Source organism: Anopheles maculipalpis, chromosome 2RL (assembly GCF_943734695.1).
Source record: "Anopheles maculipalpis chromosome 2RL, idAnoMacuDA_375_x, whole genome shotgun sequence".
Taxonomy (NCBI): Eukaryota; Metazoa; Arthropoda; class Insecta; order Diptera; family Culicidae; genus Anopheles; species Anopheles maculipalpis.
This window is the reverse complement of record NC_064871.1, coordinates 95206379-95228309: the sequence shown is the minus strand read 5'-3', so window position 1 is coordinate 95228309 and position 21931 is coordinate 95206379. Positions and strand designations below refer to the sequence as shown.

The window sequence follows — 21931 nt, the reverse complement described above, 5'->3', positions numbered from 1 at the left end:
ATCTATTCCAAAAAAGCAAATACGAATGAGAGGAGACGGCACATCGGCATTGTAATTCGGCACGGCACCTGTACTCCCATGATGGCTGTCACCTGCAGTGATGGCCGAGTTTCGCGATCCACGTCGAACGAATTTTGCTCCGAATCGGACTTGGTAGTTGCTGTAAGGGCATCAAGGATCGTCCTATCGAGTGTAGTAGGTTAAGGGGTTTCTTTTCATATTTTCTTTGTACAAATCTCATAAACATATCTCGTAAAGATAATAAAAAAATCATTCATAACAAAACACAATCTGTAGTATTAAGTGCACTGAGGCTAATTTTCTATTCGTGTCACGCCATGATCTACATAACCGACGTTATTGATGCCTTGAGCTGGGACGTGCTTTGCCGGTCCGTCGCTTCCGTTGGCGTTGCTGTCGTTTGATTTAATGCTAACCTCGATCCGTCGCTTCTTGGCGTAGTGTTCGATACGGTTCTCTAGGCTCTCTGGAAGGTGTGTATGAGAGAAAGAAAATGAAAAAATGTCAGTTTGTACAACAAAATATTTTAAAATCATTGGTAATCATAAGGTAAGTTTAAACAACACGTTCACTTCCACATCTTATTTGGTTTTCTAGTTAATTTGCACAGATTTTGAAGATTTTATAATAATATGTTATCTGTCTTCTAACGTATGCATTAAAAAGCTACTTTTCTTAGATGCATGGTATAATTAAACGCTAAAAGATACTGTAACCATTAAAAAAGCATTGTTTTCGTTAAAGATGTTTAACTAAAGAAACAAAAATCCAATATTTGCCTCGACATCTTGTGAATGTTTGAAGGCACTTAAGCCATAAGACTTTTTTTCTGTTAAAAGGTCGCTTATTTCATCAATTCATCCCTAAGTGTGATCGTACATTTATTTAGATAGATTTCCCTCTTCAAATTTTAAATTTTTTATATAGTATATAATACAATATCTGATATTAATGGTAGCTACCATGCAGATCGTTATGGAAAGCGTTGAAAAGACTCATTTCGTAAGATTCATATTTAGCTTACCACATCGTTGACGTTGAAGAAGAGGACAATATTCTTTACTCCTTACACCTTGCGTCAAAAGAACTGCTTGATCACATATGGGACGCTCTCCATTGTAGATATCCTGCAACGTTTTCAGCATCTCACGAACCATCGTTGTCCTTGAAAGAGAAGAAAAAAATTAATAATTTGAATGGAAATAAAATTATTTTTAATTCTCATACTTAACACTATGTCTCATCCACATTCCTTGCAATTCGGAAATTGTACGGCGCAAATTATCCTCATTATAGATCCACTCCCTCAAATCTGATTCCGTCTGTTCCCGTTCAGTAGATTCGTTGCTTTTCTCATTGAACAAGCATTCGTACAAGTTCAACGGCACATCACTTGCCATACTGTACTGTGGTTTACAGGGATTCTTCTCCACATCGAGCAGTTCCCTCACCACGGACGGTTCTTCCTTGCCCTGGCCAACCAGCAAAAGTACAGCCACAATGCATCGTACCTGATGCCACAGGAATGCTTTCCCTCGAAGCTCCAAGTACATCATATCGTAACTTTTTTCGCTCCAACCATCCAACTGAGATGGCCGTATACGAATCTCGTCGATACTCCTCACAAAGTTAACAACTCCATTTCCAACGTCCATTTTGCAGAGGTTCCTAAAATCATGCGTCCCGACCAGATGACGAAGACTTTCCTCCATCGCCGATATGTCCAGGTCTCCTCGTGGGAAGAAATACCGGTACGTCCGTGAGCGGCAATCGAACCGTGCACTGTACGCTGAATTTATCATCGGCATCCAAGCAAGGCAACGTATATCTTCCGGCAACACCCGGTTCAGCATCGAACAGTAATCCAACTCGGCTGCCAGTTTGCTTTCCTCCAGCTGTTCTTCTGGTCGAAATTTGGACCGAACGTCCAAGCTTATCACCTGATGAAACGCACTCACACCCTTATCCGTACGTCCGCAGCGATTGTAGTTGGAAGTTTCACGACTTTCGATCAGACACACTTTCTTCAGGGCAGTGAACAGATGATGCTCTGGAAATGCGGAAAAGACACCATTTAGGCCTTATGGAAGGTGAACCACGCTTAACAACCTTACCAATTGTTTCGATGGAATCTTCCTGCGCAGCGAAACCTTGATAATCCCATCCGAGATAGTAAAATCGTAACAAAATGTGGCGTTTGAAACACTTGCTAAAATCGAACGGCCGGTGCTGCTTCTTCGCTTTGCCGTCGGTGGTTTCTTGATGGGATTTTAAGCTTTTCTGTACAATACTCTTGAGCTGTGCATTGTGTGCTTCAAGCTGGATTATTTTTGCTATTAATTCCTGTAAAATGGACATAAACATAAATGATTTAATCTGGTTGGAATCGTCGTGCATTCTGCTTGATGTGGGCTTCCTCTCGAACCTCTTTCGTCAGCGATTGCAGCTCATCTTCGGTTGCTGATTTCACTTTTTTGTTCACTTTTACTTCCATATTACACACAGAAATTCAACTTATCACTACAAAATATAGCTTCGTTGCACGTTTGCAAAGAAAAACATCTGATTTCTAAATAAACAACAAAACAAACAATTCACATGCCGGCAGCTGTCAAACGGAAATCATTCGGCTGCGTGCTGACAAAACTGGCTGCAACTGTCAGCACGCAGCCGAAAACGTTCAAACCAACTGGTACTGTCAAATTTAAATTGCTTTTTTAAATAATTATCTTTTTATGAAAGACAGACGTAAATTTATATTTGAGCGATACGGTCTGGCCGTCCCACATGAATTACACAATTACATTTGTGTGGCAGTAGAAAAATTATAGAGAGCAAGAAGAAGAAATAATGAGAGTGGACCGGGGACGACGGGGATTGTTAAAATCCCTGTCGATTTTTTAAGCCTTCCAACTGCTCATAGAAATGGTCTAACATTAGTTGTAGCGATAAACAGTCAATTGAGAAAGGACTACATTTAAAAGCATTTAACTGAAAATGTTCAAACACTTTTTAAATTCTTCCACTCAAAACATTATCAAGACCCATTTCTATGGAAATGAAACACCATGCGTTTTTCATTATATATTTCATTCAATTTTCGTTACTTGTTTTACTTAGATTTAGCCAGCTTCACCACGTGGTTGGTGCATATTGCTCCTTCTCACCCCAACCCCCAACCCCTACACACTTATCTGTATCCACCAATTTTCGCTAACCGCACTAGTTCCACTGACATGTAATATATTTCTGGTGATCCCCCCATCATACCCATCGGGGGTTTTGCCCTGTGTTTCGGTTCGACGACGATTTTTCCTAAACTGGGGAGTGTAATTTCTTCTTTCTCTTTTTTTTGTCTTTTTGCTAGTATTTTCCTGCTTTCGCCCGATTCACTGCAGCTTCGCGGGTGGTATATGGGAGTATATCGGTATATATGCGTTATCGTGTAACGGTACAATAATTGTGATAAGGATGAATAAAATGGAAATCAATCGTACTGATGTCGTACTAGTCGTAACCGAGCGTAAAACACATCGCCGTCATGCGTTCGGGCGCGGATTGCACTGTCCCTTCTCACATATAGCTACCATCTTATAACTATGCATATTGTTGGATTTAGCGTTAAGATTACCGTTGCTGTGGCCGTTACTATTTATATTATTGTATTTGGGATTAATGGCTTTTATCGTGCCGCCCGACATGCTAATAGCACCACCGCCACCAACACCCCCATTACCTCCGTACCGGTTGCTGCCACCACCACCCCCTCCCCCTCCTCCACCTCCTCCGCGATCGTAATCCTTAATCCTGCCTCCACCACCACCCACATCACCCCCACCATTTCGGCCACCCTCACCGGGTAGCATTCCACCGTGCGATGAACCGCCACCACCACCATCGTTACTGTGCTTACCGTTGAAGTAGTTCAACGTGTCGTACGGGTTGAAGTGATCGTGCATGCCATTGTTATCGTTGATGCTCGAGATTTGATTGCCCTCGAGAAAGTTGAGCGAAAAGATGGTCGGGAATAGGTAGAACACGAGAAAGATGAGTGCGTACAGCACGAAATGTAGCACGAAGCAGGTCCACACAAGCTTGATCTGAGGGAGAAATTTTCAATAAGATGGTTGCGTTCTGGAGCTAATGACTTCACACTGGCCCACCAAACTTACCTTGCCTTTTCTACTGTACTTGGCGAAGCTGAGGTATGGGGTAAGCGCTAGGGTGAACGTCGTACCGAACAACAGTCCCGATATTAAACCGGTAAAGTTGTGCTGCCAGGGCAAGGTACCCATACCGAACAGCAAGCAACCGAGGAAGAGCATCTTCAGCATCGCGTACTGCGGTTTCTTCAGGTTGCGCCAATGACACAGAATAAGCAGCACCAGCAGCGAGGATAGTGTTCCCGCAAGAGATGGTAATGGACCGACCTGGAGAAAGGAGAAGAAGCATTAGAGCAACACTTTTTCACGAATTAAACTAGACTCAGATACATACCTCCGCCTTGTACGGCACAAAGATGGCACTGGTCAGGTTGCCCACGATGCCTGATCCGATGTAAACTATCGCCGTTCGCAGCGATCCCAACAGACGCTCCAGATCCGCGAGGAGTATGTGTTGAAAGGCAACAGTGATTATGAGATGAACGATACCAGCGTGTATGTAGAGTGACGTGAACAGCCTGTAGAACTGATCGGGAAGATCGGTCACGATGAACGGAAACATGCCGCACACATCGTTCAGACAGGAAACCTACGAAAAGAGGAAGCAGTCCGTTTTTGAGGTCATAGTTGCAAACCTAAAGGATTCCAAAGTTAGTATCCAAAGTTGCCACCCACCTGTGAACACAGGGAAGCTTCATCGTGAAAGTAACCCCGCACAAAGTCGCAGTACTCGCGGGTCGTGATGCGACATTCGCCCGATATTCCCATACAGCACGGATGGCCAATCACCTCGCAGACCATGTGCTCGGCAGTGTGATCCTTAAAGCGGAAGCGTTGCGTAAACTGATTGTTTTTCCGACAGATAGGCCACTTGGTGATGTCGTCCGGCCATTCGTGCGGTGCGATTGAGGCCGGCGCATCGCAGTACTTGGGATCGAGACCGCAGACGCTGCCCGATATACGGCCGCCCGGGCCCGAATCACCCGGGGACCATTTCTTCCACGTTGAGATGGTCTGGAGGAAAGTGGAGGAAAGAAGCATCAGAAGAGTCCACAACTAATTTAGGAGCAGGATAAGTACCGTAGGCCATAGTCCACGCACGGAACAGTCGGCCTGCGAACTCTGCACACAGCCGGAATCGTCGTTTCGTATGCAGCAGGCCGTTTCCCGTTCCTGTTTTCGCGTCTTCGAGATGAGATCCATTATCTTGCCGTCTCGGCGCATGCAGGGCGCATACTTGGACCCCAGGTGTACCAGATCATCCCGTCGCGGTCCTATCCAAATGTTTCGTGGCTCGTAGTGTTGAACCTACCGGAGAGCGGAGAGCAAGATGGAAAAGAAACGATGAACCTCAAGAAAAAGAGGACATTTACTTTTGGGAGCAATTCTTACCGTTTGCAAGCTCAAACTCGTTACCAAAACTTGACTGCTCTTCTGCTCAAAACCGATCCCGATCGGACCTACACCGTAGCACAGCAGCGTGAGCAGCAGCACCAGAATTTGCGTCGTGTTGATCCAGTACGTAAAGAACGGTCTATAATCGTACCGATCGTCTAGCGCATTCGGACGCAACAATTTGATGCAATGTCTCGACGGTCGTCTCGAATTGTCCAGCACACTCTCCAGTATAGAGCCTGGTATTCGCTGACCGTAGAAAAACTGGAACATCGCATTATTTCTGCCCGCCCGGCCGGTTGGATCCTGTAGATGAAGTTGCTCCTCAGCAGTGCGTGTCCTCCAGCCATTGCTCACCAGCGCACGATCCGTCTCGAGCATATAGATCTGGTGCGAATTATCTTGCACCGCAGCTGCCCCAAGATCTTGCTCCTGTGTCGGTGGCCCTACACCCCCAGCACCCCCATTACCATTCTGGCCACCACCAGGGATGTCGAAAAACATCTCATCCTCCTGTACCGGTGTCAGTCCATCGTAGATATCGTTATCATCATTGTTCAACGCTACGTGGGCCGGTGCAAAGCTACGCGACCATTGCTTCTGTCTGCGTGGAATCCGATTCCGTAGACTCTGCACCACAAACACAATCCCGTTGAGCATCATGCGCGACACGGAAGGTTTCCGTTCGACCAGAAACTCTTCGCTGCTCTCGTGCCGATAGTATGGATTGAACCGCTGACGACGATTCTGTTCCGTTTCCGGTTCGTCTTGGCTTTGTGCGGGCAGAATGTCCGGACGATCGCTGTGCGTAAGATGATCGTTCATCACATCGGCACTCGGTTCGTTAGGGCGTGCGTTTGCTGGCAGTTCGTCCTTGAGGGAGCCAAACCGACGGACAGCGAACCGCTTCTGGCGATCTTCCCACTTTTGCTGCTCGTAATCTTCGTGCAGCTGATCGACGCCGAAGAATTGGGATGTACTGTGGCGGAGATACTCCTTGATGCGTTGCTTGTGCGTCAGGCGCTGTTGGCGAATCGCTTGTACATTACGCTGCAGTGTGGAAGGTGTCGAGTCGGGTTGAAGCCTAGGAAGATGCATATGCTGAAGCTGCTGCTGCTGCTGCTGCTGTTGAGCCTGCTGAGCCTGCTGAGCCTGCTGTGCTTGGTGTTGTGCTTGCTGCTGAGCTTGCTGATGTTGCAGCTGTAGTTGTTGCTGCTGATGATGATGCTGCTGTTGCTGCTGGGCATGTTGTTGCTGCAACTGCTGAAGCTGCTGATAAAGTGGCTGCTGTTGGATCTGCTGATGTGTCTGAATGTGCTGCTGATGCTGGTACTGGATGATTATCGACGGGTTACTGCACGAACTGTTCAGTGCGTGCGATTGCGCGATTATAAGCGACTGTTGTGCGTTTCTTCCATCGTCTCCCGGTGTGGCCAGTGTGTAGTGTTGCTGCTGCTGAGCCTGCTGCTGATGGTGATGGTGGTGATGATGATGGTGATGATGATGAGCGTACGAAGCATGCGAAACAAGCGACGGTGGGCTGAGAGGTGATTGACGCTCCATGTCCGACATCGATACGGAGGAGATCGAGAGTGGTTGTGGACTGATCGGTCCCGAAGTTTGGGTTGTCTGATGTACTCCGGTCGCTTGTCGCAGACTATTGCACTGATAGCATTGCTCTTCGTCCGACGATGGTTGATGTCCCAGTACCATCGGTTCGCTCATGATGCTTACCGGAGTTGCCGCCCGTAACATGGAGTAGTCGGGTTGAAGTGTCTGCCGGCCAAGTGTTGCACCGCTAGGCTGACCGAACGTACAGATCGGTTGCTGACATTTTCCACCAACGGGTCTCGCTCTTGGTGGTGTCGCGTAGTGATCCGTCGTATCTTCGCCAAGCCCGGACCCGTCACCCTTCGACACCTTCAACCGGTAGGGTAGCGATTTGAGGAGCGAGCCCGTCGCATTGTTGGCTTGCGAATGGTTGATGATGTTGATGCCTCCACCAGATGCCATTAAACCCGCCATTAGACTAGCACCAAGTCCGGCACCTCCGCCGGTAGCCTCATGCTGGAAGTTCTCCGGTGGCGGTGGTGTCGGTATGTATCGCTTGACCGGTGTATGTACAGTCGAGGTGAGATAGTTGTAGCTTTCGGAGGTCGTTATCAGTGGTGCATTGCTGATGAGATAGTTGCCAAACTGGTCCAGCTTGGGTTGTGCGGTTTGCTGTGGAGGTGCCGATGCAGGTGGATCTCGGAACCGTTCCGGAACGGGATAGCGTGTCCTGAGAGAAGAATTTAGCAATATTAGACTCCTGTCGAACAGAGATATGTGAGGTCTTACCTTGATCCTGGTGACATGGAGCGATGATGTGGTCCATTGCGCGTCTCTGGATAGATGATGGAATTTGGCACAGAGCTAGTCGAGTATCGGTCGCTGGACACACTGTTCGTTGGTGGAGCTGCGGGTGAGATGCAGCACGGTCTCAGCGGCTCCTCGGTGGCACCATATCGATCCGTCACGGAAGAAACGGAAGATGCGGACGATGGTGGTAGGGTGGGCTGTGATGATGCTGGTGGAGGTTGTGACTGGGATGCGTGTGGTGACTGGGCTACGTAGGCGGTCAGGCGGGATCCCAGGTTCGAGTAGGATGATTCGCTAAACCGCGACGGCGAAGCCGTTGTGCCACCGGGCGGGACCAGCCCACCAGGACCGCTGGAGCCATCGCACAGTCCATCGTCATAGTTGATAGTGGAGGTGACGGTAAACTGCTGCTGATAGTGCTGGTGGCCAAACGATGACCGGCGGCTACGGCTCATGCCTTCAAACTGTCCAAGTGCTCCACTGCTGTCTCTGGCTGTATTTACGCATCAATTCCCGTTTGTTTGTCCTTTTGCTGTCCTATTACTTGTTGGAATATCTTCGTCGATTCCTTCCAGCGTCGTCTATTACATTAAGTCGATTTTTTTATGACAACTCGCTCTGTTTCCTTGTGTTTAGAAGCATGTATTCGTTTAACTCTTGGTCGACCCGAAAACGAATTGTAGTTGAGAAGAGGAACCAAAATCGATCCTACAGCTGCTTCTCCTACACACTAACTCTATGCAGCCCCAACAGGCTGGGACATAAATTTTGCTATCCTATCTCGACGACGACTTCAGAACTTCCAAAAGTCGTCGCAACATTTGACTAACGAAAAATTTGCACTAAAAAATCACTGTGACGATCACAATCCCATCATCCATCAGCTGCAGATTCGGGCCGTGTGTGGCAGTTTGGTGCCATCGTTGTTGGGACTTTTTATTGTTCTTCTCACCCGCCCATCCACAATCTCACACACGCGCACGCACAACACACAATCTATAGGACTCTGCTTTAACGCAACCAAGGAAAAACAGCAAGAACCTGCTGCGTTTCACTGCTTTTCGCGTCCTGCACAGGGAATTGCTTCCGGAGCACGGGGAATAGCTAGGCTTTACACACCGTTTCAGCTACTAATTACATTCCAAAATGGCTGAGTTTGCTAAAATAAACACACCCCAACGCACCAGGACAGGGTCGCACACTGTTGTCCGGCAGGTGGAGAGTACTGGTGGGCACGGTCACTATCCAATCCATCCTTTTACTTCGCACTAGGATTTTTTTTGTGGGATCCTTAATCCTCATCAAGCTTCAGGGAATGCTCGATTCGTTCCGTCACGTTTACCTTGAAACCTGCACATCAGCCGATAAATATGCGATGTATTCCTGCCGTATTCTCGTCCGTGCGACTGCAACCCAAGTGATGGAGCAGAAAAATCCTTCGCCTCACTCTCACTGAACATCCAATACACTGAAGCCCACACGCGCACACACAACACACCACTACCATCACACGCCCATCGTCTCTTCACGACCCAAAAGGACACCCAGAGCTTGATCCTCCACTACGAATTCCCTCTCAGAAACACGCTTTACACGCCTAATTCCATCGATTCTTCATATTCCACACATGCAACACATCCTTCCGATGAGGTTGGGTCTATTTCCAACACTCCATGGTACATGGAACACTCTTCCAAAATCGAACAGAACACGGAACACAACCTGCACGAGACCGAATTTTCCAACGGCACACACGCACACACCCCTATCAACTATCGATTTTCACTGCGGCGCTGTTGGCAGCGCTCACTTTTGACTGAAGGGCTGTGTGACTTGGTAAAGGGACACCTAAAAAATCACAACAAATTTTCCCCACGCACTGGTTGTGTGCGTGTGTGTGCGGTGTATTGTTTTCCATCCAGTGCGCATGTGCCTACAGTTCCTTCTTGCAATCAAGGAAATGTTTTTCCCCAGCCTTTGAATTTTTTTTACTGTGGGGTGTTTTTTTTTTGTTTTCTGATGGAGACGCAGATGCATATAGGCTGTACAAACAAGTGGTTAACTGTGGTTGATCTGAAGGATAGGGGAGTTACATCGTTCTTATCGCTACATGACGTTTTTTTTTGTTTGTTTCTTTATTTTGGTTGATTTGTTTGTGATTTTCTTATTTTTTAGGTATGCTTATCTTTTTTTATTTATTTTGTAATTTCTGTAATTTTTCAAATATATTTTAAACTGTTTTTCATCAAATTATTCTTTTTTAAGTTTTTTTAAATGAGTCGTTAGTCAATTATAATTACGACAATTAAAGAAACTTGCTTTTCTCTGAAAGGTTTTATTTTTCTCGTGTTACAAGTCCATTTAAAAAATTAAGTAATGTAGTTTTTGTTTAAGAGTTATCATTTATTATAGTTTTCTTTCATTTATCAACTTAATTTTTTTAATTTCTAAACTTACCGTTTATAAAGTTTCGAGACAAAACTCATACATCAGTCTATAACAAAAATCGTTTTAAAATATATATTTTTCAGCGCTTATTTCGATCATACACTTTTCAGGCAATTGAAACACATTTTCCTTAAATAGCAAAGCTGAAAGCTTTCCCGCTTTTGAGCGTACATTTGCATTCTTTCCATTCATATCTCATATAATTTTTTTTCCTTCTCACTCTTGCTGGCAGCATCCATCCCAGCTGCAAACGTTCGTCCTTAAACTTAACATTAAATAACAAAGGAAGCTTTCCTCCCCGTTTTATACACCGAGTGCGCGTTGCCGCAGCTGCTTAATAATGCATTTGTTTTTGGCGATTATCTTTTTCATAAGTCCTAGCTAACTGATAAGATTATAAGAGCGCTTGCATTTTTCCGTCGTTGTTGTCGATCGTCGTCGCGTGTTTCGTCGGTCTGCTCGTCTTGGTCTACTTGTACTTGTGCGTTTTAGTTTCTGCAAGAGTGTGCCTTCGGACAATGAGAGCCTCCAGAAGGGACGGACGGAGCGTTACGCTTACTCCTTCTTATCCGGCTTTGGCACGGAGCTGGACGGTCGTGCCGGTAAGGTTGGCGTATCCTTGAGACTCACGTTCACGGCACTGGTCGGGGTGGACGTGTGGACTGCTGCCAGCTCGATCGGTGTGTGTACGGGTGAGTGTTGATGTTGTGAGGCCGCTTCCGCCATCTGAAGCCCGATAGTGGCACCAATCTTTGCGCTTGCCTGCCGGAAGCTATCGCTCAACTTCAGCTGCACCACATTGATGCACATGGAGGTAAGCGCGAGTCCGAAGATCAGATACAGTATACTGCACATCATGTAGATCGGATGCTGCGGTACGTAATCGCCGAAGCCGATCGTCGAGATCGAGATGAACACAAAGTAGAACGCCTCGAAGAAGCTCCAGTTTTCCCACCGACAGTAGATGTTGGCACCGAACAGCATGTACGCAACGAGTATCACGATCGCGACCGAGATAGGGAGATTAAACTCGTCGTCTATTTCGAACGTTTCCGGTACGGGTGTGGTTGGTGTGTCTGGCACTGGGATCGTTTCGATACCGGTGCTTGCTGCTGCCGGTTGTGGTTCCGCTGGTGGAGGCCTCTGGGAGGGTTGTGGCTGTGGAGTAGGCTGCGGTACGGGGATAACTGTTGTGGTAGTAGCTCCTTGCAGTTCATTGTCTGTACTTGGTCTCCTCACCATATCGTACACCACGTTAAGACCCTTCATTACTTCCTAAAATTATTTAAAAAATGCAATAAAATTATTGCTTTCCAAACGAAAAGATAACTTGACATCAAGATAACTTGCCTGAACTTGGGTCGTCTTGCGAACCTTGCGGAACGATCCGGTATAGTAGAGTCGTCGCACATAGGCCCACATGAACTTGATACCTCGTGTAAAGAGCTTGCCAAAGTCGGCTAAAACTATCAAGAAGATTGGTATACCGATAATGGCGTATAAAATGGTTAGGGCTCGACCCGTTGTCGTCGATGGTGAGATATGTCCATAGCCTAATAGGAAAAGAAAGACAGGAAGATGGTTTATTAACTGCAATTCATAATAGTTATTTGTAAATTAATAAAACAGCTTAAGTCCAACAAGAAAGATATATTTATTTCTAATATGTCAGTCGTATTCCTCATAGGAATCTTTTTGTTACCAATCGTTGACACCACCGTTAGCGAGTAGATGACACCATTCACAAAGTTCCACGCCGTATTGCCGCTGTACGTCTTCATTCCCGCTTCGAACGCAATCTGAAGTTCTTCCTCGAACTTGCGCAAACGATTCCTTGCCGATAGCTTCCAGTCCTCTTCCCTGTTTAGGACATGCAATAAACCGATTAGGCGAACCTTTACTAAGTTCTTACAGAAAACTCTCTCGCTCTCCCACTTTACCTTTGATTGTGACTGGAAAGCCAAAGTTGATCGATGAATTCTCGTTTGACACGCTTCACTCCACACTTGTACTGCGATTCGAACGTGCCCTCGGTCAAGCGGAAAGCAATGCCTCCAACACCACACAGCAGAACCATAACGGCAAAATAGAACAAACAGTGGTTCACTTGAATACGAATACGAACCACTTCCTCCGTTTGATCGTCCAGAAAGTCTTGCCACATCTCGTACCATTCTTGGAAGAGCTGTCTCCAGTTGAAGACTTCTCCCGGCTGTTCTACATACAGCACGAGAGGTCTTCGTCGGGTTTGTACTTTTAGCCCATTTTCTTCTCGAGCTGTTTCCTGGTCCAGTGCTTTCCCCTGCTTTTCATCAATTTTCCCATTCGCTTCCGGAACACTTTCAGTTTTCGGGTCCTCCACGAGAGGACCTTTGGAAGGCTCTACTACTTCTTCAAGATCTTTCTTTTCTCCTTCCTCCTCCTGTTTCCCTCCAGCTACTCGTCTATGTGTGATCACCATCTCTGGTTCCTCGTGGCGCGTTTGCTTCTCAATCTCTTCCGGTTGATAATCGGACGGTAACTCCGACTCAGGCGACGTTATACCATCCGTACGTGGTTGGGCTCGTCGAGCACCTGGTTCAAGCTTGGATGATCGCGGTCGTTTCGGTTTGCGGGGTGAAAACCGACGCCGGATCGTATGTTTCTTCTCCTCGTCGGACGATAGACGACCTTCATCTTCGCTGGTCGATGCGGATCGACTAGACGAGCGAGTCTTCGGTACGATCAATATCTTCTTCTTGCCCACAACTGGAGACAGACTATCAGCTGGGCGGGTCGGTGTACGGCTCCTATGAGCGACGGACGGTGCAAGCGGTGGCAACGGTGTAGCTTCGATGCTTTTTGCACGCTCTTCTTGCAATTTCGCTTTTAGTTTACGGCTTTGCTCCTCAAGCATTTCTTCGCGGTACTTCTCGAAGCGCCTTAACCGCATCCGATCCAGCTCTCGTTTTTCCTGCAAGAATTTTAGCTTCTCCAGCTCAAATTTGCGCCGCTCTTCGTTGAATCGCTGCAGGTTTGCTTGCAGAGGGCCAGTCGAATTTGCATCTGCATTTTCGCGTGATCGCTCACTCTGGAATCGCTCGATACGTTCACGGCGTTTGCGTACCTCCGTGTCGGATATACGTCCACCATCGCTCGAGTCGTCTGTTTTGGGTTTGCTAAAACGAAAAATATTTTACAGAAATTACTAGGCGATCTTCTTCATGAGCGCCGAACGACAGATGAGTGGCATTCGATAAGTGTACGATCCGATCCAATCGAGTCTATTGTAAACCTATTTTTATGCCGCCAAGACGTCCTATATCTCGCCGTAATAATTGGCTCAAAGCAGCTGCCAAACTTACCGTGCCGCTGATAGACTTCGCTTCGCACGTCGCAACAGTGAGAATATCTCAGGACTGCTCGGCACATCACCCTCATCCCGTGGAACCGATCGACTTCTCGGCGCTACAGTGCTGGACAGTTTCTTCTCTTTTCTGGCTAGAATTTTATTGCGATGCGAGCTCCCGTACTCCATCGCTCGCTCGATCAAGCTTTTCTTTGACGAGGATGGACTACTTTCAACCGTGCTTCGACCACCGCCACCACCGCGGGCCGATTCGGAACCACTCTCACGATCATCGCAAGAGTTCGATTGACTTCCAACGCTTCCATCGCGTGCCGGATCCGGTGTTGATTCACGCAACTGTCTAGCTGCTCTACGACGCCTTCTAGCCACTACCGGAACTGCACTACTCGCGGACGCATCCATGTTTCGTACGCACGAATTTATTCACCAAAGAGTCACTAGAGTTACACCAAATGAAACCCACGAAGCTATTCCTGCAGAACGGCAACTGTCCCACGCGCTAGAGCGACACCAACGAACACAAGGAATAGGGTAAAAATAATTTTCCACGCTCACGCTCGCATACGGTGGTCGTTCTCGCTCCCAAAATTTTCACATTGCCGCATTTGCCATCACTGCTCACGAAATATGACCCCCTTCTTTCTGCGATGAGGGGATAAGCGCCGGATAGATGAAACCTTTCGCTAAATTTCATTCACAAACTCATCGGAATCGAATTAGCATCACTTTACACTGTATCGATTAACAAGCAATTTTCCATACAACCAAAAAAAAAAAAACACTGAAAACTGATCACTACACGAGGCCCCAAAATGTTGGAAAATGTTCTCTCACACTAACACGGCGAGCAACCACGATTGGAACCGTTCGGGACGGCCGCTCGATGTGTTCTGCGGTCACAAATGGGGCTAAAAATAAGCGAAACCATACCGAAAAGCGTACATATACTACCACTACGCTACGGAGAACGTTTGGCAACGGGATGTACGAAGAATGATTTTCCCTCTTGTTTCCCTTTTCTTTCCCAAGAAAATGTTTGTACGAGAGGCGGCCAAGAGGCTGACATGTGCTCTGGCGGGAAAAAATAATTTGTTATATGATGACGACATAGAATCAGCTGTTTGTGTTGGTTAGTGCACTTGTAATGCATTCTGCGAGTCAATCAATTTAAGCTTCGCTTTCACTACTAACAATCGTAAAGAAAATTCTTCACGAAAAACGTTTCCTTTTGGGAAAAGTGTCCATCGCATTGGTGCAGTAATAGATTCAAGAAAGCAAAACGAAATTCAAATAAACACAAACACATATTCCGCCATCACTGCAAAACGTTACCTGTAATGCGCATCTCTGGAAAAATACGCATCGTCAAAATGCATACTGCATCCTATCGAAAAGGAAGAGGAATTTCTCTCACTTATTCTTAAGTTTGAAGACACTTTATTTTCCCAAAACTCATAACCTTTATGCTCCATTTAATAAAACATTTTCTCATTTTATAAGACGTTGCATTATTTCACCAATTGTACTTTATTCCCAGCAAAACAAAAAAGCATCGTATTCGTGGAAAGCGTTCGTGCACGCGCGTTACGAAGCGTTACCAGCTTCGGAAAATTACGCACCTCCTTCGGCTGCAACAAACAAACGATGGAGCGACGCAACGTAACGCTCTGATGTTGCGTCAAGCACCACCCTTTAATGCAACAGGTTTTGTTTTTTTCCTTTCTACGATGCAGTTCGTTGAGTTTAAAGTGGATTTAAATTTATTGCGATAGGAAAAAAATTATAACAAATTGGGTTTTCAGCTCTTCTAATCGTTCAGCGAATCTTTGCTTGTAGGCTGGTGTTACAAAGTCAGGATTAATTCCTGTTTCTCTAGCTCTTTCGCTAGTTCGACTGGGGTCCTTAATTTGGGCTTACATTTTAACAACCCTTTTCACCGAAAAATAATAATAATAATGGTTTTCAACGTAAAATAGTAGATTGAACACATCTTAAGGCAAGGCATTTGTTAATTTTTCCTAAAGAAGCTACATCTCTCCTTACGTATGGATTTTGTCCTACATGTAAGAAGAATCTAGTTTAAAGCCAGAAGTGACTGCGATTTAAAAGACAAAAAGGTGAGTTCTTCATAGAAAATACTGCGACGTGGATAGCAATCGTCATTCACAATCATTTCCAAATCGTTCCAGTTAATGCTCAGTTGATTCACATATTCATTCGTTGACTTATAAATATTCATTCTTCGCCAAAAAATCTTGTATTTTGATTGAGGGCCCCACATATGAAAACTTATAAATATATTTATAAAGCCATCATAAGAAGGTTCATTGCACCAAAGTGCGATCATAAATTAGAATTCTATTAATGCAACTCAAAGCAAAGAGTCCTATTAAAGATAAATTAGGTTAATGCATGATCCATTTGGCATAACATTTTGTATGAAAATCAGAAACGTTCTTGTGACAAAATCCTTACATTATTGACAGCATTAATTTTTAATTGGAGTAACAAATACTTTTCTTAAAAACTAATACTAATAATTAACTTACTCACCGATAGTCGTGTAAATTGTACCACAGTAGAAGACAGCATTCCAGAAGGACCAGGTCTTTTTATTCTGTTTGTTTTCAAACGATCCTTCCTTGTACGACTGATACAGCACCGCACTGTACTCCTCGACCAGATTGATCGCCCGTCCTTCCCAGATGTCCGGATCCGGATTCTAGCAGTAATCGTAAAACAAACCGGTAGTTTAAACGCATTAAAATTTGCTTTATTGCTTCAACCATTCTAATTATCCTGGGTCTTTTTTTGTGACTCTGAAATATAGAAATATCATACCTCCAGTTTCTCGCGATCCAGTGCCAGAATGCGTAGGTTTTTCGCCAGCATGCGTTTCGCATGGTTTACGTTAGTTTCCATCTTTTTTTCATGCGTTCCTGTCATTTAATTCAGACCCAAAAAAAACAAATGAGAGCCAAAGGGAAACAATAAACAAGTAGTAGTAATTGTAGATGAAATTAATATTTCCGCGAGACGACAAGGCCAACGCGGCGATAGTCGATTCCGAGGGGGATGCACGTAAATAAACAGTTCTAATCGGTCAATTCGGGGATCGATCGCGTTTTGCCCGCCCGGGCCAGACGGTTCAACATGTATCGTACGATCGTATTTCCACCGGCCCGGTTTTAACTTGGTACTATTTGTTTAACAATAAATGCAGACCCGACGATCGTAAAACGTAAACGAGCAATCAAACTCCACCGACGCATCATGACGTAATGACGTATTGGCGGTTCAAAGGACACAAAAAGAAATGCACACACACACAAAAGCAAAAAACTAATAAAATTAGCTCCCTCTCCTTTTCTTTGCCCACCGAAAAAGCAAGTTTTCCATCAGCTGTCTTTAGTCTGCTGGGAAATTTCTTCTCAAAAAACAAACACACAGCACAGCGCTAAACAAACAACCAGTGCGTAAGAGGGATGGAAATAAATATTTCACAAAACGCACACAAAACCTCTCTGAGTGTCTGATGTGTGTGATCGTGAAAGATAGTGAAAATTCATCTCACTTCTCAGCCGTCCCTAACCACCACAGGCCACGAAATCGATGACGTATTCGAAGTCATTTTTCCCAATCGTCTGCAGTCGGAGCGGCGGCGGAAGACCGGTGGAAGGGTAGATTTATTTTTAATCCATCGCCACCCCATAAACAAATCAAAAAACCATCCAACCGCGCGCGATCGCAATGAAACTTGAGCTAGCTGGCTGCCCGCTGACATGAGCAGGTGGTGATCGCGCCGTAGTAGGATCACCAAGGAAACCGGAGAGAATTTTTGAGAAACGGATTTCCACCAGCTAATAATCGGAATGGTTTATTTTTCCACCGGATGGGCGGCACGAAAAAAAGAAGGTGCTTGGGGAGACTAATCGGTTCGTGATCAGGAGGGTAAATAATTGATGAAGTCTTGCGGGAAAAAGCAGACGGCCGCTATCGAGTGCCCTTAGCGTTAGGTGGTGTTAGTTAAGAGGAAACTACAGACACATGCATACGCACTCCTTACTTTCTAACGCGGAGTTAATGAAAATAAAGCACCAGTCAGGGTAAAGATCACGATCAAACACGTCCGTTCCGCCGATGTTCCGGCTCGCTGCGATTCTAATTTATCAACCTCGGGTACATTGAGGCGATAAAAGCCGTGAGTAAGGTTGCGCATCGATTAACGATTGATAAACAATTTCCAATGTCCTTCGGTCGAATGCCAGCGAAACCGGAAAAGGAAAACGCTGCCTGCGGAACGAAGCTCCGAGATTTCAATGCTCAACTTACCAGAGACGCTAGCATTAAGAGCAGCAGCAACAGCAGCAGCAGTAGTATTAGCAGGACCGTTGAAATCATTGTTAGACACATCCGCCAGATTATCGGCCTCACCTAACAGCGCAACGGGGCAGCAGCCATCGATGCGATGATTGGCAACGTTGGTGCATTGCAATAATCGATTATTTAGTGGAAGTTTAGCGGAAATGGCACAAAAGAAACACAGCGAAAAGGCACAATATTTGGCGTAGCACACGTCATACTACGTTGTCTGCGTCATTCTTGACCTCAGCTGGCAGTGAGGGGAGTATTGGTTAAAAGTGTCTCGGACTACGTAAGCGCATTGGTGTTACGAGGGTTTACGATGGGTAGCAATTAAACTGTCTGCGATTGATGCAGATTGGGCCGTTAGTGGAAAATGTGTGTGTTATAAACATGAAGGAGAAAGCCCGATGCGTGGCGGAAATGAATGCGAGGATGTACAATATGTTTTAAAATGGCCATTTGTGAATATTTAATTCGCATTTTTAACTTGCAATGAAACATGCTTCAGGACGATAATGAGAAGTTGTGAGCGGGTTTAGAAAATTAATTCTCATCACAACTGTTTTAGCGACTAATTTACACTTATCTTACTACTTTACTGTCTAAACTAGACTTTCAAATACGGATTTTATTATACAAGGCTACATTTAATAAACAGAGACGTAATTTATCGAAAATAGTAGTTCAAATAATTAAAATTCCTCAAATTGCATACTTTTAGGCGTTCATTCGTTTCAAAGCCGAACAATTCAGATTTAAGTTAAATACCTTTTGAATTATTTATTAAAAGATGAGAAACTTTCATGACATGCTAGCAAACTGGCTGGTCTTATTGGAAAAGGTCTGTTTAATTTTATACAATAAGTAACATAAACGAAACTGAGGAAGTTTGAGGCATATATTTTTTTCTAATGTAATTCGGAGGAAAACAATGCTCATCTGGGTCGCTTTTGGAAACAAGTGCCATCTGAATGAAATGACTTGTTTTTCTCAAGATAACACATGTTGAACATGTAATAAAGTTACATGTCACCTCGGCTTGGGACAGAAAACACAACTGTTTCTGAACAGTTGCTTTACCTAAAATATGCTTCATCGACAAAAGTGATCTTGAAGCGGAATCCCTTCATAATCCCTACTCGGCTTCGGTAACAACACTTATACCAATGTCAAACTTACAAATCGGACTTTAAAGAAAAACACCAACCTCTGTCCTCTTCAGCAAGATATTGTTTCACCGGGAAAATCATTGAAGGGAGAAAAATATAAACCACCTGCATGCCATGCTTCGAGTGACCGTTTGTCAGCAGATCGTTCGTCATCGAGGTCCGCATGATGACATTTGACAGCATTGACATCTTCCTCCCCAAAATAAAGAAAGGGGTCAGTTCCCAGTTTTCCCTGCATCACTCAACGGAAAACACCAAACACGGGAGCACGCTTCATACCTCCGTGAAATAAAATCGACACGCTTTGCTCAACAGTTCGTTGGAAAAACTCGCACCCCAAAACCGCAGCCACAAAACCAAACCAAACGGCCACCCAACACAACAAAAAATGGGTATAATTTTAGCGGATGATTAACGGAAAAATATTAGGCAAAATAAAAATAAATAAATGGGTGACCGCTGCGTGCTCAACGCTGCCCGCCGAACGACAGCCGATTTCCGAGTGACGAGTGTTACGGACCATCATCATCCTCATCGCACATCACACATCTGGGTTTCGGTGTGTCTGTTCGGGAAACCAATGCACAAATCTTTCCAACCGAGAAGGCAATGAGGTAATGGAGGACGCTGGTGCGAAGGTCGACACTGAACAGCAACAAAATAAAGCATAATGTGTGTCTGCAAAGGAGACCGTACACCAACCAGAACGGTAGCAGAGCGGTTGCGGCGGATGATAATGTTTCGATGATGGTCTCCGAATGACATCCGTATCTGGGCTGTGTTGTGCGGTCTCTATGTGTCGTCACGGATTTGTTTAAAATGTATGGTTTTGTGTAGTAAGGTTTGGCAGGGGCCAATAGGTCACCGAGGACGGGGACACTAACTGCTAGGGAAGCGGATGTATTTTTATGGATGTTTAGTGCGTTGTCAAAATGTTGTGTTTGAACGCTGGCATAGAGCAACAGAGGAGACACAACGTGCTCTCCTATAAAAATCACATTGCAATCGTTAATCGTATAAAACGTGAGAAGGAGAAAATTTGAGAGAAATGTGATCGTAGTACGAGAAGGGATGTTTATCACAATTTAAATTATTTTATCTTTGAGTCTAATCTAGATAAGACATAATCTTGATTATCTGGATTATTTGTTTAAAAATTGAAAATCGTACAATCATACAAATGATCGTCCATCTCAAGAAATTTGTTACAGGGTTTTGTAAGATCATTTGGGCGTGTCCTCGAAAATTTTCTCCTTAGTCTTCAACTTCAAACCAGTAGTTTCCAGCAATTTATTGTTATGTGTATGGACAAGTCCTTGGAATGCCTCCAAAATGCATGATCATTACGCAGGATTCTTCATGTGAATGATCGTTCCACCTCCAGAAAATATATCCAAAACTTTTTAAGATCATTTCGACGTTTTCTCAAATATTATCTCCTCTGTGTACAATGAAATTGTTGATGTTCATGAGGGACTCTTTAAGCGAATAATCCGAAAGCAAATAGTTCCAAAACATAATATAAAAAAATGTGCTTCTTGAGATTGATTGGTTTAGGATTTTTACATACCTTCAACAGCGATAAACAGAGCCGCACCGGCCACCGAGTACAGGAACAGTATCAGGAAGAGAAAGAAATGCGTGAACCAGTTCCGGGACCACTTGGTGATTTTGGTGTACATCCAGAAGACGGATTTTTCCCCCACACCCAACCCAGACTTGGCCGTGTTGACCGTAAAGTCTCGGAAGCCTTCAAACTGCTTGAACATAAACTCGCCCGCTTTGGCCGGGTACATCGAGTAGTAGTCGGTGTAGTCGGGCTGTTCCGTCACCGTACCGTCGGCTCCGAGCGAAATTCTTGTCGGTGAGCCGGGCGTTACTGGAGCGCCCGGCTGGTAGAGTGGATTCTGGAGCATCTGATGCTGTTGCTGGTGCAGCTGCTGGAAGTAATGGGCCGGCGAATATTTCGCCGGCGTGTGTTGCTGTGGCGCCACGTAGACCGGCATGGTGAGATTTATCCGTGGCCGGGATCCAGCAGCATTTGCGGTTGCCCTCGAATCGGCCGCTTGTGTCATGATTCTCGGTGAGGCTTGCGTCTAAGTTTAATTTCTTCTTAAATCACAGAAACACAAAAAATTGCTTGCAAAAGGGTTTTTACGCAGTTTTTCTCACTTTCCACACTTGTTTGACGAACAATCTCCTTGAACAACACGCACGAAAGTGTTGCGTGAGTTCTTGCACTCACACAAACACACAAATAGACAATCGAAAAACTTTTGCTTTTGCTGTCTTCTAAAATTATCACCACACACGAAATCACTTTCTTTTTGCGAGACAACAACGGTTACCCATCGGGAAAACACTTTTCCTCTTCAGCGTAACGACGCACAGGACACACATGCACAATTTTCCGTCGCAAAAAAACATCTCGCTGGCACTCCAGCGACATTTTCAGGTCACCTGGGGTGGACCGTGCTCATTCTCAAAAACGGTTCCACGACCAATCTATATTAAGGGACACTTTCGCCAACCGTACACCGTGCTGCACGGGTCAGATGGATTTGGGGTCGGCACTCTTTTTTTTGCCTTTGGTGTTATTGTCACACCACGCACTTGCCCACCATCTATCAATAACGATCGTTCACCAGGGCGTTCTTCAC

At 45.2% G+C, this 21931-nt stretch overlaps 4 protein-coding genes across 4 annotated transcripts; all 4 read right to left on the bottom strand.

Annotated features, from left to right (window-relative positions):
* Window positions 1–314: 314 nt before the first annotated feature.
* On the bottom strand, window positions 315–2525 carry LOC126568186 (tRNA pseudouridine(38/39) synthase). Its single transcript, XM_050224627.1, has 5 exons — window positions 2447–2525; window positions 2136–2364; window positions 1249–2071; window positions 1046–1185; window positions 315–487 (listed from the first exon to the last, which is right to left on the bottom strand). The coding sequence occupies exons 1-5, from the start codon at window positions 2513–2515 to the stop codon at window positions 315–317; spliced, it is 1434 nt and encodes a 477-aa protein (XP_050080584.1). The 5' UTR covers window positions 2516–2525.
* Window positions 2526–3434: 909 nt separating this feature from the next.
* On the bottom strand, window positions 3435–8448 carry LOC126567773 (inactive rhomboid protein 1-like). Its single transcript, XM_050224058.1, has 7 exons — window positions 7920–8448; window positions 5577–7860; window positions 5265–5492; window positions 4860–5198; window positions 4519–4773; window positions 4194–4451; window positions 3435–4121 (listed from the first exon to the last, which is right to left on the bottom strand). Exons 1-7 carry the CDS (start codon window positions 8393–8395, stop codon window positions 3561–3563), a joined length of 4401 nt encoding a protein of 1466 aa, XP_050080015.1. The 5' UTR covers window positions 8396–8448; the 3' UTR covers window positions 3435–3560.
* Window positions 8449–10899: 2451 nt separating this feature from the next.
* On the bottom strand, window positions 10900–14139 carry LOC126567879 (uncharacterized). Its single transcript, XM_050224221.1, has 5 exons — window positions 13733–14139; window positions 12329–13546; window positions 12091–12248; window positions 11735–11941; window positions 10900–11659 (listed from the first exon to the last, which is right to left on the bottom strand). Exons 1-5 carry the CDS (start codon window positions 14137–14139, stop codon window positions 10944–10946), a joined length of 2706 nt encoding a protein of 901 aa, XP_050080178.1. The 3' UTR covers window positions 10900–10943.
* A 2143-nt stretch (window positions 14140–16282) lies between these two features.
* Window positions 16283–21340, bottom strand: LOC126567675 (uncharacterized). The gene is made up of 4 exons (XM_050223893.1): window positions 20842–21340; window positions 18070–18171; window positions 16579–16676; window positions 16283–16459 (listed from the first exon to the last, which is right to left on the bottom strand). The coding sequence occupies exons 1-4, from the start codon at window positions 21275–21277 to the stop codon at window positions 16283–16285; spliced, it is 813 nt and encodes a 270-aa protein (XP_050079850.1). The 5' UTR covers window positions 21278–21340.
* Window positions 21341–21931: the final 591 nt, after the last annotated feature.